Source organism: Tupaia chinensis, unplaced genomic scaffold, assembly GCF_000334495.1.
Source record: "Tupaia chinensis unplaced genomic scaffold, TupChi_1.0 Scaffold139785_1, whole genome shotgun sequence".
NCBI lineage: Eukaryota > Metazoa > Chordata > Mammalia > Scandentia > Tupaiidae > Tupaia > Tupaia belangeri.
In genome coordinates, this window is record NW_006199665.1 from 372,860 (window position 1) to 387,430 (window position 14,571).

The 14,571-nt window shown below is 53.5% G+C and overlaps 1 protein-coding gene across 1 annotated transcript in view; it reads left to right on the forward strand.

The window, feature by feature from the left end:
* RASAL3 (RAS protein activator like 3) overlaps positions 1–14,571 on the forward strand; it is a 17,903-nt gene that overhangs the window by 2,048 nt on the left and 1,284 nt on the right. The window contains 15 exon segments of the mRNA XM_006162273.3: positions 2,508–2,638; positions 2,796–2,877; positions 2,976–3,022; positions 4,184–4,254; positions 6,282–6,408; positions 6,508–6,606; positions 7,068–7,376; positions 7,378–7,620; positions 8,201–8,345; positions 8,809–8,953; positions 10,991–11,227; positions 11,338–11,539; positions 11,646–11,764; positions 13,314–13,701; positions 13,995–14,152. Of these exon segments, the coding sequence (XP_006162335.1) occupies positions 2,508–2,638; positions 2,796–2,877; positions 2,976–3,022; positions 4,184–4,254; positions 6,282–6,408; positions 6,508–6,606; positions 7,068–7,376; positions 7,378–7,620; positions 8,201–8,345; positions 8,809–8,953; positions 10,991–11,227; positions 11,338–11,539; positions 11,646–11,764; positions 13,314–13,701; positions 13,995–14,152 (2,503 nt within the window).

Consider the following 14,571-nt stretch of genomic DNA (forward strand, 5'->3'; position numbering starts at 1 on the left):
GGGCGGCGCCCGTGCCCCAATAGCTAAACCCTTTAAAAAAAAAAAAAATAAATAAAACACAAACACACACACACAAATAACAATAACAAATGGAATTAAATAAATAAATAATTCTCTTTTTTTTAAAGAAAAGGAAAAGAAAAGCACATTGAGGGAACCAGCAGTTAGCGTAATGGCTATGTCGCTGGACTCCCACATAGTCGACCGTGGTTCGCGTCCCAGACCCGGTGGCTTAAAACTCACGCCGGGCGCGTGTGCGTGCGTGCCCAAGATCCCAAGAGGAGAATGGAGGAGAAGGGATTGTGGCGTGGCCATCCCCCCTGGGGGGTGATTTCTCGCTTTCTGTCTCTCTGTCTCTCTCTGTCTGTCTGGCAAGCACACGTGCCCTATAGCGAAAACCTCTCAAAAAAAAAAAAAAAATCTCTGCATAAGTACATAAAATAAAGTACTAAGGCCAGAGCAGTGAACAAGACGGATTCTGTGAAGCTCACAGAACAACCAGGACACAGACAGGAAACAAGTTCACCAGAAAAAGACAGGTGGTGCTAAGTGTCGGGAGGGAGGGACCAATGTAGCCGGTCATGGAGACCCCAAGGATTAGAGCTCAGGAATGTTGCACTAGCCCAGGGGCCCTGCAGAGCTTAAGCCAACCCTGACTAAGTAGGTGCTAAGTGGAGGTTTTTATTTATTGCCCATTTGTAGTGGACCAAGGGAACAGACAGGTAAGCTGGTAGGGAGGAGAAGGGGTTGACTTGGCCCTTCTATTTCCTGAAAGCTCGCTTAATTTTCACTATCATAGGGGCCAGCAGTTGGCGTAATAACTATGTTGCTGGACTCCCATGTAGTTGACCATGGTTCGAGTCCCGGACCTGGTGGCTCAAATTCAATTCACGCCGGGCAGGTGGTTTAAATTCAATTCACGCCGGGCACGTGTCCTTGTGAGCCTAAGATCCCAGAGATTAGAAGGGATTGTGGTGTGGCTGTCCCCCTTGAGGGGTCATTTCTCACTTTCTATCTCTCTCTGTCTTTCTGGTGAGCGCACACGTCCTATAGCGAAAACCTCTCCAGGGGCCAGCAGTTAGCGTAATGGCTATCTTGCTGAACTCCTATGTAGCCGACCACAGTTCAAGTCCTGGACCGGGTGGCTTAAACTCACGCTGGGCACATGTGCATGCGTGCCCAAGATTCCCGAGAGGAGAATGGAGCAGAAGGGATTGCGGCATGGCCATTCCCCCTGGGGGGGTGGTGGATGATTTTTTGCTTTTTATCTCTCTGTCTCTCTCTGTCTTCTGGCAAGTGCATGCACCCTATAGCAAAAAAAAAAAAAAAACCTCTAAAAAAAAATTAGAAAAACCTCTTCAAAGAAAAAACGATTTTCACCATCATACTCCCATTTTGCAGAGGCATCCTTTCAACTCCCTCTAGGGTGTCAGAGATTGCCCACTCGAATAAACAGACCAGCTCTTCGCTTCCTCAAACACCTCCCATGCCTCCCTCTCCACTAGCCCCGCGATAAAAATCTGTTTCTCCAACTGGCACCCTACCCCAGTCTCTTCCTGGATCTTTTCCTCCAGGCTCTAAACCCTCTCTTGCTCTTCCCCTTTGTTCTTTGTTTCTCTTGTTTTGTTTTGTTTCATTTTTTTCATTTTAATTAGTTATTTATTTATTTTAATTTGACCACAGAGAGACAGAGTGACGGAGACAGAAAGTGAGAAAGCAAGTCACCAGGTCCAGGACTCGAACTGTGGTCGACCATGTAGAAGTCTAGTGCCCTTAACCACCATGCCACATGCTGGCCCCTCTTTTTTTTTTTTTTTTTTTTTTTTTTCTTTTTGCTATAAGGCACATGTACCCACCAGAAAGACAGAGAAAAAGAAAGGAAGAAATCACCTCCTGGGGGGTGGCCACGGGGCAATCCCTTCTCTTCCATTCTCCCCTTAAGGCTTTGGGCACACACACACATGTGCCCGGTGTGTTTCATGTTGTCGGGTCCAGGACCTGAACTGCGGTCAGCCACGTGGGAGTCCACCTGCTGGCCCTTACCCTTCCCTTTGATTTCCGTGGGTCCTGTCACCTCCCCTTCCATCTCTGCTTATCAAAATGCAACCTGCTATTCAAGACTCCGTGCAAACTCACTCTTCCTGGGAGACCTTTCCTGACCCACCAGCTGCTACCTCACCTACCCTAAGAAAGAGACCTCTCCCAGGAGACCAGCAGACGCCATAATAGTTACATTGCTCACGCCGAGCGCATATGCGTGCATGCAAAAGATCCTGAGAGGAGAACGGAGGAGAAGGGATTGTGGTGTGGCCATCCCCATGCCGGGGTACAGGGAGTGTGATTTCTCACCTTCTGTCTCTCGGTTTCTCTCTGTTTTCTGGTAAGTAAATGCACACTATAGCAAAAATCTCTCTAAAAATGATAATAATGATGATGATAAATAAAGTTAAATATATCTATATATGTATAGTATTCGTAGGTCCTCCAGAGTCTCCTCCTCTTCCTAGATCCAGAACCAGAGCCAGAGCCTCCTGCCCCGCAGATCCCCGAGGCCCCCACACCCAATGTGCCCGTCTGGGACATCGGGGGCTTCACTCTGCTTGACGGGAAGCTGGTGCTGTTTGGGGGTGAGGAGGAGGTGAGAGGGGTCCCAGGATCAGGGGAGGGAAGGAGGGAAAAGGAGGAGACAGAGCAGAGGTAGGATGGGAGGGCTGGTGACAGAGAACTGTCAGCCTAGTCCCCTGCCTGCCTGCTTGCCTGCCTCTTTCTGACTGCCCACTCTTGTTGGGGAACAGGGGGGTCCCCGCCGGTCCCGGGTAGGAAGTGCCAGCTCTGAGGGCAGTATCCAAGCGGCCATGGGAAATCTCAAGGATCCAGGTAAGCTTGAGGAGTGAGGTGGGTTGGAGCATTGGGGAGTTTCTGCAAGGGGAATCTGTGATTCCAGTCCCCAGTCTCCCACTTCTTATCACCCACAGATCGAATCGCTGCAAAGAATGAACCGGAGGCTGTTCACAACGTTCGGGTGAGGCAGCCGGTGAAGGCAAGGGGGGCAGAGGGGACGCAGACTCCCAGAGACTCAGACCTGAAAGGGCGCTCTTGCTGGGTGTTAGGAGGCAGATTCATCACCCTCTCTGGGCCTCAGGCCGTTTGTAAATTTAGCAGAGGATAGAGGGGCCAGCAGATGGCGTAGCAATTACATCGTTGGACTTCCACATGGTCAGCCTTGGTTTGAGTCCCAGATCTGCTGGCTTGGCGCACACCTGGCACGTGTGCGTGGGTGCCCAAGATCCCGAGAGGAGAATGGAGGAGAAGGGATTGCGGCGTGGCCATCCCTCCGGGGGATGATTTCTTCCTTCCTGCCTCTCTGTCTCTGTCTTTCTCTCTCCAGGGAGCACGCAAGGCAAAAACCTCTTAAAAAAAAAAAAAAAAACACGGAGGATACATGAAAGCATATGACTGATGCTTTAGAAATGGGAGATGTTGGGGGGACCAGCAGTTGGCATAATGGCTATGTCGCCGGACTCCCATGTAGTCGACCGTTGTTCGCATCCCGGACCTGGTGGCTTAAAACTCACACCGGGCGTGTGTGCGTGCATGCCCAAGATTCCGAGAGGAGAATGGAGGAGAAGGGATTGCAGCATGGCCATCCCCCCTGGGGCGGGATGTCTCAATTTCTGTCTCCATGTCTCTCTCTGTCTGTCTGGCTAGCACATGTGCCCTATGGCAAAAATCCTCTCCAAAAAAAAAAAAAGAAAAGAAAAAGAAAAGAAATGGGAGCTGTTGGGGACCAGCAGTTGATGTCATGGCTATGTCGCTGGACTCCCATGTAGTTGATCACTGTTCGAGTCCTGGACCCAGTGGCTTAGACTCAGACCGGGCACGTGTGCGTGTGCGTGCATGCCCAAGATCCCAAGAGGAGAATGGAGGAGAAGGGATTGCGGCATGGCCATCCCCCCAGGGGGGGTGATTTCTCACTTTCTGTCTCTCTGTTTCTGTCTTTCTGGCGAGCGCATGAAAAAAAAAGAAGTGGGAGCTGTTGATTGTCTTTGTTATTCCTGCTAATGCAGCCTAAGCTTGGACTCGGTCCACCAAGACCACCAGATCCTCTGGGATACGCCCTGGGAGGAAAGAAGATGAGGTAGGAGTCTGGGGCTCTACCCAGCTAACATCCGCCTCCCCACAGGGGCTGCTCAAGAGGCTGAAAGAGAAGAAGAAAAACAAATCGGAAGTGGGAACTAATGCCTCTCGGGATGGGTAAGAGCCTGAGGTGCTGGAGGGACTGAGGGTCAACATGGCGCCCTCCTCCTGCTCCTGCTGTCTGTCATTCTCTTTCACCCCACACCCCTTGAGGCTTCCCCCGTGTCTGCCCCATGTTCAATACTGCTGGGGCCACTGAAAGGGGATGGTCACACCGCAATCCCTTCTCCTCCATTCTCCTCTCGGGATCTTGGGCATGCACGCACACGCGCCCGGCGTGAGTTTTAAGCCACCGGGTCCGGGACGCGAACCACGGTCAACTATGTGGGAGTCCAGTGACATAGCCCTTACGCTAACTGCTGGTTCCTGGGAAAAGCATTTCAAACAGAGGAAACAGCGAGTACAAAGGCTAAGAGGCCAAAAGAAGCCATAAAGCAAAACCAGGGTGACCTGAGCTCAGAAAGAGAGGAAGGGTCGGCCTCGTGGCCTAATGGTTAAGGGAGCCAGATCCCTCATGGCCAGCAATGTAGTTTGAATCCTGGCTCTGGCAGCTTGGAGAACAGACTGGACGCCTAGATGTGTGTACCCTAAATCTCTGCAGATGGAGAAATGGAGAAGTGTTTGTGGCATGACTGTACCCCACTTATGTGCATTATAAATATATATATATACACATTTCACAAGAGCTGGGAGCTGGACTCTTACCGGCCACCATGAAAAGTTGGGTTTAGGGAACCAGCAGTTAGCGTAAGGGCTATGTCACTGGACTCCCACATAGTTGACCGTGGTTCGCGTCCCGGACCCGGTGGCTTAAAACTCACGCCGGGCGCGTGTGCGTGCATGCCCAAGATCCCGAGAGGAGAATGGAGGAGAAGGGATTGCGGCGTGACCATCACCCCTGGGGGGTGATTTCTCGCTTTCTATCTCTCTGTCTCTCTCTGTCTGTCTGATGAGTGCACGCGCCCTATAGCAAAAACCTCTCAAAAAAAAAAAGAAAAGAAAAAAAGAAAAAGAAGTTGGATTTAGTGACAAGCAGATGGCATAATGGTTATGTCGCTGGACTCTCACATAGTCGACCAAGGTGCGAGTCCTGGCTTAAAGTTCAAACAGGGCACATGTGCATGTGTGCCCAAAATCCCAAGAGGAGAATGAAGGAGAAGGGATTGTGGTGTGGCCAACACCCCTGGGGTGGGGGGATAATTTTGATTTCTTGCTTCCTGTCTCTCTGGAAAGTGTATGTACCCTATAGTAAACATCTCTCTCAACAAACAGGGACCAGCAGTTGGCATAAAGGCTATGTCGCTGGACTCCCATGTAGGCGTCCACCTGTTTGAGTCCCGGACTTGGTGGCTTAAGGTCATGCTGGGCGCGTGTGTGTGCATGCCCAAGATCCCAAGAGGAAAATGGAGGAGAAGGGATTGCGGTGTGACCATCCCCCCGGGGGGGTGATTTCTCGCTTTCTGTCTGTCTGTCTGTCTCTGTCTTTCTGGTGAGCGCACGCACCCTATAGCAAAAACCTCTCCAAAAACAAACAAACAAAAACACCGTAAGAGAGAGAGGTTGGGTTTATTCTAAAAGCAGTGAGGCACTGTGCAGGGATGTGGATTTGAGGGTGTGGCAGGATACAATTTTTTTCAAAGAATTATTTTATTTAACTTAATGTATCTATTTATTCATTTTAATTTTACCAGAGAGGGACAGAGTGAGAGCGAGAGAGAAAGTGAGAAAGCAAGCTGCTAAGTCTGGGACTCAAACCATGATTGACCATGTGGGAGTCCAGCGTCCTTAATTACCATGCCACCTGCCAACCGGCAGGATACAATTTAAGACTGGTTCATTCTGTGGCATGGTGGTTGGGACGCTGGACACTCCCACATGGTCAACCACAGTTCAAGTCCCAGACCTGATTGCTTGCTTTCTCACTTTCCCTCTCTCTTTGGTCAAATTAAAATAAATGAATGAAGAAATTAAAAAAAAAAAAAAAAGATTGGTTCATTCTGGCTTTCTCCTACCCTTGAGGCTCTGGGAGGTGTGGGAAGTGAGGGAAGAGAGCAAATGACCCTTGCTCACCCAACCCTCTCTAGACCCACCAGTGCTCTGGGTTCTCGGGAATCGTTGGCCACACTCTCTGAGCTGGACCTGGGCGCCGAACGGGACGTGCGGGTCTGGCCACTGCACTCCAGCCTCCTGGGGGAACCCCACTGCTTCCAGGTAAGTGCAAGCTACCCTCCACATCTGTTCCCCAACTCTACCACTCACCCCTTGGCTCTACATCTGGCCTCCACACGCTTGGATACCCTGTCCCCACAGGTGACGTGGGCAGGTGGAAGTCGCTGCTTCTCTTGTCGCTCGTCTGCTGAGAGAGACCGCTGGATTGAGGACCTTCGTCGCCACTTCCAACCCAGCCAGGTCATTGCCGGGGATAACCTAGACCTTGCGAGTTCCACTCAAACTAACATCCCCCGCACGCGCACGCGCCAAAACACCGCCCCTGAAACATACCTGCCCCGCCTACGCCTTTGCAGCCAATCGGAGACTCCCGTTCCATCTACTACCCCGCCTCCCTGTATACCACACCCGCCCCTTCCATTCAGTCCTGGCCCTATTTGCATCCGAGGCCCCGCCTACCAAGTAATTGCCAAATTCTCTCTCCACAACTACTCCTTCATTCCTTGGGGCCCAGATATATCCAGGAGAACCCAGAAAAGCTACGAGGCTTCCAAATAGTCACCTAGGGACTCCCGTGGCCCCTACTTTGCCCAGAGACCGAGTGATCTCCCTGCGGTCACGGTGCACCAGATTAGAGATCCCCCGTGCTTCACCTGCAGTACCCGCCCCCGAAACTCTCCCAATCCCACTTCTGTCCACAGGACAACGCGGAACGTGAAGAAACGTGGCTCAGCGTGTGGGTGCACGAGGCGAAGGGGCTGCCCCGGACTGCGGCGGGGACACCGGGCGTGCGCACCGAGTTGTGGCTGGACGGCGCGCTCCTGGCACGCACGGCGCCGCGGACTGGCCCAGGCCAGCTCTTTTGGGCTGAGCGTTTCCACTTTGAGGCGCTTCCACCAGCACGTCGCTTGTCGCTACGGCTGCGTGGCTCAGGCTCAGGCTCAGGGGGTGCAGCGCTGGGCCGCGTGGCGCTCACCTTAGAAGAGCTGAGCGTCCCCCGTGCACCCGCCTCTGGCTGGCCTGGAGCGCTGGTTCCCGCTGCTTGGGGCGCCCGTGGGAGCGGCGCTCCGGGCGCGGATCCGGGCGCGACGCCTGCGGGTGCTGCCGTCCGAGCGCTATAAGGAGCTGGCGGAGTTCCTCACTTTTCACTATGCGCGCCTCTGCGGAGCCCTCGAACCTGTACTGTCCGCGCAGGGCAAGGAGGAGCTGGCGGCCGCAATGGTGCGCGTGCTGCGGGCCACTGGCCGGGCGCAGGTGAGACACCGCGACGGGGTAGACTGGGGTGACCGGGGACGCAGGGAGAACGGGGGCTCAGAGTGGGAGTCGGGGCACCTTGAAGGACAGGGTCTGAGCTTCAGCTGCGAAGGGGTGGGGCCTGACCTGAGCTCCAGCTCTCAGAGGCTTTAGCTTCCCCTGTGAGGGGTAGAGGTTCGAGCCTCGGTTAGGAGCCCTAGCCAAGAAAGCTGCGCCTGCGCCCAACCTATGAGGGACCAGCCAAGAAGAGTAGGATTCCTCCAACTCAATTTATACTCCGTCGGACCAACAGATGGCATAATGGCTCCATCCCTGGACTCCCATGTAGTCTACTGCGGTTCGAGTCCCGGACCCGGTGGCTTAAACTCACACTGGGCGCGTGTGCGTGTCTGCCCAAGATCTCAAGAGGAGAATGGAGGAGAAGGGATTGCGGTGTGGCCATCCCCCCTGGGGGGGGCAGTGATTTCTCGCTTTTTGTCTCTCTGTCTTTCTGGCGAGTGCACGTGCCCTATAGTAAAAACCTCTCCCCCCCAAAAAAAAAATTTTATACTCCGTGTGACATGACCCCTGTCCTGCCTAGGCACTGGTGACAGATCTCGGCACAGCGGAGCTGGCGCGCTGTGGAGGCCGGGAGGCGCTGCTGTTCCGAGAAAACACGCTGGCCACGAAGGCCATTGACGAGTATATGAAGTTGGTGGCACACGATTACCTACAAGAGACCTTGGGTGAGCCAGGGGGACAGGGGTGTGGTGTCAGAGGCCTGCTAGGTGGGCTGGGGAACCCCATAGAAGGTCTGGAATTTCCCAGATAACCTGGATTCTGGTAGTGGATGGTGCTTTGGGGGTGCTAGGATTCGGGGGGGGGAGCTGGGAGTCCCCCCAAGATGTTAGGTGCTTCCAGAGTAAGTTGGAGGCTGAGTGTAATGCTTTTTTTTTTTTTTTTGGAGAGGTTTTTGCTATAGGGCGCGTGTGCTCGCCAGACAGAGAGAAAGAGAGAAATCACCCCCCCACCAGGGTGAGGGGGATGGCCACGCCACACGGCGTGAGTTTTAAGCCACTGGGTCCGGGACGCGAACCGTGGTCGAACTACATGGGAGTCCAGCGACATAGCTATTACGCTAACTGCTGATCCCTGAGTGTGATGGATTTTAATGAGTCATGGCCTGACACTGGCTGTGCTGTGCTCCAGGCCAAGTGGTGCTACATCTCTGTGCCTCCACGGAGGACTGTGAGGTGGACCCCAGCAAGTGCCCGGCCCCAGAGCTGTCTGAACACCAGACCAGACTTCGAAACAGCTGCGAGGAGGTCTTCGAAGCCATCGTCCACTCCTACGAGTGAGAATCGGGGCCCTACTATCTAAGCTCATCTCTACCTCTCAGGCACTAACCTCCACCCCTCAGTTAGGGTCACTAGGAAACATACAGGACCCTCAGTTAAATCTGATTCACTATTTGGGACATAATTATACCTAAAAAAGAAAAAGAAAATAGTATTCATTGCTTATCTGAGATTCAAGTTTAACTGGGTGTCTGGAAGTTTTTTTTTACTAAATCTGCCTGTCCTTCTCCCAATGCCAGGCCATCTGATCCTTCGTAACCTGGGACCTAATTTCTTGTTCTCTAAGCACAGGTGATCCTAAACCCCAATTTCATGTCACTTGACCTTAGTTAGCATAGATCCTGAATCCTATGACCTCTGATTCCAGATGATTCCAGACTTTATGTGACTGTCTCACGTCCCATGCAGGACCAGCAGGTGGCATAATGGTCACGGGACTTCCACATAATCAACTGCAGTTCAAGTCCCAGACCCGACAGCTTAAAACTCATGCCAGGCTAGGGACCAGCAAGTGGTGTGATGATTAAGATGCTGGACACTCCCACATGGCTGACCAAGGTTCAAGTCCCAGACCTGGTAGTTCACTTTCTCACTTTCCTTCACGCTCCCTCTCTCTGTCAAATTAAAAATAAATGAATAAATTAAATTTTAAAAAAACCCTCATGCCAGGCATGTGTGTGTATGTGCCCAAAATCCCGAAAGGAGAATGAAGGAGAAGGGATTGCAGAGAAATCATCCCCCAGGGGGTGGAGGTGGCCACGCTGCAATCCCTTCTCCTCCATTCTCCTCTTGGGATCTTGGGCATGCATGCACATGCACCCAGCATGAGTTTTAAACTCCCAGGAGGAGGAGACGGGATTGAGGCATGGCCATCCTCCCGGGGGAGGGGGAGGGGGCAGGGGTATGATTTTTTGCTTTCTGTCTCTCTGTCTCTCTGTTTTTCCAGTAAGTGCATGCACCTTATCGCAAAAATCTTTCTCTTAAAAAAAAATAAATAAAATCCCATGCAACTGATCATGGGAAATGGGGATACCAATCCTTGACCTCTGACCCCAGGTTAACATGCATTACTAATGTCATGTCACCAGGGACTTCAGTCTCGTGACTTCTGACCCTGGGTGATCCTGTAACACCAACCCCATCCTACTTCACGTCATCCCTTCTGGTATCTCTAGCTCATGTGTAATTATAAATGTATCCCAAGCTTATGAACTCTGTCCTCATGTAACCCTGTTCAAGTCTTGTTTTTGTTGCTTTGTTTGTTTTTGCTATAGAGCTTGTGTGCTTGCAGGAGAGAGAGACAGAGAGAAAGAGAGGGAAGGAGACAAATCATTCCCTGGGGGAGGATGGCCATGCTTTAATCCTTTCTCCTCTTGGGATTTTAGGCATGCACGCACATGAACCCAGCATTTTTTTTTTTGTTTTTTTGGAGAGGTTCTTTTTCTTATTGGGCACGTGCGCTTGCCAGAAAGACACAGAGAGACAAAAAGTGAGAAATCACCCCCCAGAGGGGATGTCCACGCCGCAATCCCTTCTTCTCCATTCTCCTCTTGGGATCTTGGGCGCGCACGCACACACGCCCGTGTGTTTAAGCCACTGGGTCCGGGACTCGAACCACGGTCGACTACATGGGAGTCCAGCAACATAGCCATTACGTTAACTGCTGGTCCCCACCCAGTATATTTTTCAAGCTGCCGGGTCGGGGACTCCAATCATGCAGTCATCCATGTGAGATCCAGCCACATTAGCCACCACACCACCTAACTGGCCCCACCCTGTCCAATTCTAAGGGGATCAGTTCTAGATGTCACCCTAATAACTATACCATAAATGCTGACCCCAAGCAACAATATCCCAGATATTTCCAATCTTGGAACCCAGGCCCTAGCATCAATGAGAAGGGTTTCCTGGAGGATCATGGGACAGCCATGCAACACTCTTTGGACTTCCGTCCCCTTACCTTATGACCTTGACCATTCATGACCTTTTATGCTCATGGCGTCTTTCTCTGACCATTGCTTCTTCTGCCCCAGCTGGTTCCCGGCGGAGCTGGGCACCGTGTTCTCAGGCTGGAGAGAAGCATGTAAGGCACGCGGCTCTGAGGCACTGGGGCCCCGGCTGGTGTGTGCTTCCCTCTTCCTGCGGCTCTTATGTCCTGCCAGCCTGCCACCCAGCCTCTTTGGCCTTGCTCCAGAGCACCCGCCACCCGGCCCAGCTCGCACCCTCACGCTGATCGCCAAAGTCATCCAGAATCTTGCCAACCGTGCCCCGTAGGTGCTGGAGGGTTGGGGGCACGGGGTGGGGGGAGGGGATCCATGCTGGGAGTGTGGGGGCTGAGCTGTCTGATCTGACCTCCCCACCCTGTCCCTCCCTGAGCCAGGTTTGGCGAGAAGGAGGCTTACATGGGCTTCATGAATAACTTCCTGGAGGATCATGGACCAGCCATGCAACAGTTCCTGAACCAGGTGGCCGTGGTAGATGTGAATGCAACGCCCAGTGGTTACCAGGGCAGTGGCGACCTGGCCCTCCAGTTGGCAGTTCTGCACGCCCAGCTCTGTACAATCTTTGCTGAGCTTGACCAGGTGTGCCCTACGCCCAGAGCCTGGGACCCAGGGAAGGGAAGCGAGGAGGCTGGGAAGCTCTGGCCCCAGAATGCCCACTCAGCGTCCTCTCTGCATGCCTCACCAGGCAACTTGTGACAGCCTGGAACCGCTGCCCACCATTCTGCGAGCCATCGAGGAGGGCCGGCCTGTACCTGTGTCTGTGCCGATGCGTCTTCCCCCACCCCCAGTTCAAGTCCACTCCAGGTAACCACAAGTCTGGTGTGAGCTTCCATGGGTGGGAGGTCAGAGGTAAAGATGGATGTCAGGGATTAGGAACAAGGTCATGTTATGGTCAATATCAGAAACTGTGTTAGGCGGGGCTGGCCCTATAGCACAGTAGTTAAGGGAGCCAGATCTCGCATGGCTAATGATAGTTCGACTCCCAGCCTGATGGCTTGGAAGAAAAAAAAAACAGATGGGACCAGCAGTTGGCATAATGGCTATGTCGCTGGACTCCCATGTAGTCGACCACTGTTTGAGTCCCAGACCTGGTGTCTTAAACTCACGCCGGGTGCATATGCATGCATGCCCAAGATCCCTAGAGGAGAAGGGATTGCGGCATGGCCTTCCCCCGTGGAGGGCGGTTTCTCACTTTCTGTCTCTATGTCTCTCTGGTGAGCACACGTGCCTTGTAGCAAAAACCTCTCCAAAAAAAAAAAAAATTGCATCCATTAAAGTCCAGGATAGGAGCCAACAGGTGGCATGGAGCTTAGGGTGTTGGACTCCTCCTACATGGTTGACTGGGATTTGAGATTGAACCTAGCAGCTTGCTTTCTTGCTTTGTCATTCTGGTGAGCAGGTGTGCCCTAGAGCAAAAAAAGAGTCCAAGCCTGATTCAGGTTCCGATACTAGGTTGAAGTCAGGCTCAGTCTAATCAGGGCTCAAGAATTATAAATAGCGGGACCAGCAGTTGGTGTAATGGCTATGTCGCTGGACTCCCATGTAGTCAACCATGGTTTGTGTCCCGGACCTGGTGGCCTTAAACTCATGCCGGGCGCGTGTGCTTCCGTGCCCAAGATCCCGAGGGGAGAATGGAGGAGAAGGGATTGTGGTGTGGCCATCCCTCCGGGGGGTGATTTCTCACTTTCTGTCTCTCTGTCTCGCTCTCTCTGGTGAGCTCATGTGCCCTATAGCAAAAACCTCTGCAAAAAAAAAATGAAAGAATTATAAGTAGGGTCATATTTGAACAGGGACAGGTTAGGGACCATGTTCTCCCTGGGGGAAGGGATAGGGTCAACAGAAGGTCAGAGGTTGGCCAGATGAGATCACCCTGGGAAGGGGAAGGGTGCCCTGTGAACAGAGGTCAAGCCCAGGGACAGACTGCAACCAGAGGTTATGGAACTGTTCAAATCAAGCATCACATTGTGTCAGAGGTTAGGAGTCAAGTCGAGGATCCTGCAGCCAGAAGCCAAGGACAGGGTCTCCTCAGGGTCAGAGGTCAAGGACAGGGTCATGCCAAAGGGAAAGACAGCGGTGAGATCCCCTCTGTTTAGAGATCGGGACTGGGAGAGGCTGGCAGGTGGCATGGTAGTTGAAGGCGCTGGACTCTCACATGGCCAACCGCAGTTCAATCCTGAACTTGGTGGCTTGCTTTCTCTCGCTCTCCTTCTGTCTGTCTGATCAAACTGGTAAATAATGATAATAAATAAAGTTAAATAAAATAATTATTTAAAAAAAGAGAGAGAGAGAGAGATCGGGACCGGGTGATCTCAGGGACCCGCTGAGGGTCTGAGCGCCCCCCTCCCACCCCCAGTTTCTCTGCAGGGGAGAAGCCCGGGTTCCTGGCCCCTCGCGACCTCCCCAAGCACACTCCTCTCATCTCCAAGAGCCAGTCCTTGCGCGGCGTTCAAGGCGCAGGGAGCTGGGGTCGGCCGCGGCTGGACGAAGAGCGGCCCCTGCGGCGGCCCCGACCAGTGCAGCGCACGCAGAGCGTCCCCGCGGGGCGTCCCACCCGCCGCCGCGCCTCCGCAGCCCGGCCTCGACCTAAAGGCTCCCTACGAACCGGCCCAGCGCCCCGCGACCGGCCCTGGATCCGGGCCTCCACTTCACTGCCTCGGAAGCCGTCGGTGCCCTGGCAGCGCCAGCTGGATCAGCCGCGGGACCGAGACCAGGCGGTGGGCACGCATCGACCCGTGGGCAAGGTGAGGTCCGGCCCAGGATTACTCCGGGGAGGGTGGCAAGAACGGAGTCGATGGGGCCTGAACTTAAAAAAGGTCGAAAGTCAGGCAAATCTGGGTTCAAATCTTGAGCTTGCTGCGCTGTGTGACCCCGGGCCTGGTCCTACCCTCTCGGAGTCTCAACTTCCTGCTCCCTACCACGGAACGAGATTCCCCGATGGGTTAGGGTAGAACTGGGAGGTCACAGTCTCCAGGGAGAGGAAGGGGCGGGCCGACGGGTCGGATTACAACGGCTCTTACCGCCCCCTCCCCCCCAGCTGGCAGAGCTGCACAGCGAGGTGGCCGCGCTGCGCGAGGAGCAGAGAGCACTGTCCCGTCTCGTGGAGTCACTGAACACCCACATCCAGGCCTTGACAGAGCAGCAGGAGCAGCTGAGGGGTCAGCTGCAGGACCTAGACTCCAGGCTCCGTGCTGGGTGAGCCCCGCCCACTCCATGAGCTCCTCCCCCAAGGGGGTTCGCTCCAATGAGATCTGTCCAAGCACCGCTTTCATTCAGCCCCGCCCAAATCACGCCGGACATAGCCACGCCCCTATATTAGCTCCGCCTCCAACATCTGTCCAGGCACGGACCCCAGGTGGGCCGGCTTTGCTTCAGCCTATCCAGACGATTGGCAGGTTGTCCCATGAAGCCCCCATCTGTCAATCAGTCCCTTTCAACCAGGCTGGGGCTGGCAAAAGTTGATGACCTGGTCTTTTCATCCCAACTATTTTTTTTTTTTTTAGAGATTTTCACTGTAGGGGCGTGCGCTCGCCAGACAGAGAGAGACATAAAGACAGAAAGCGAGAAATCACCCCCCAGGGGGGATGGTCACGCCGCAATCCCCTCTCCTCCAT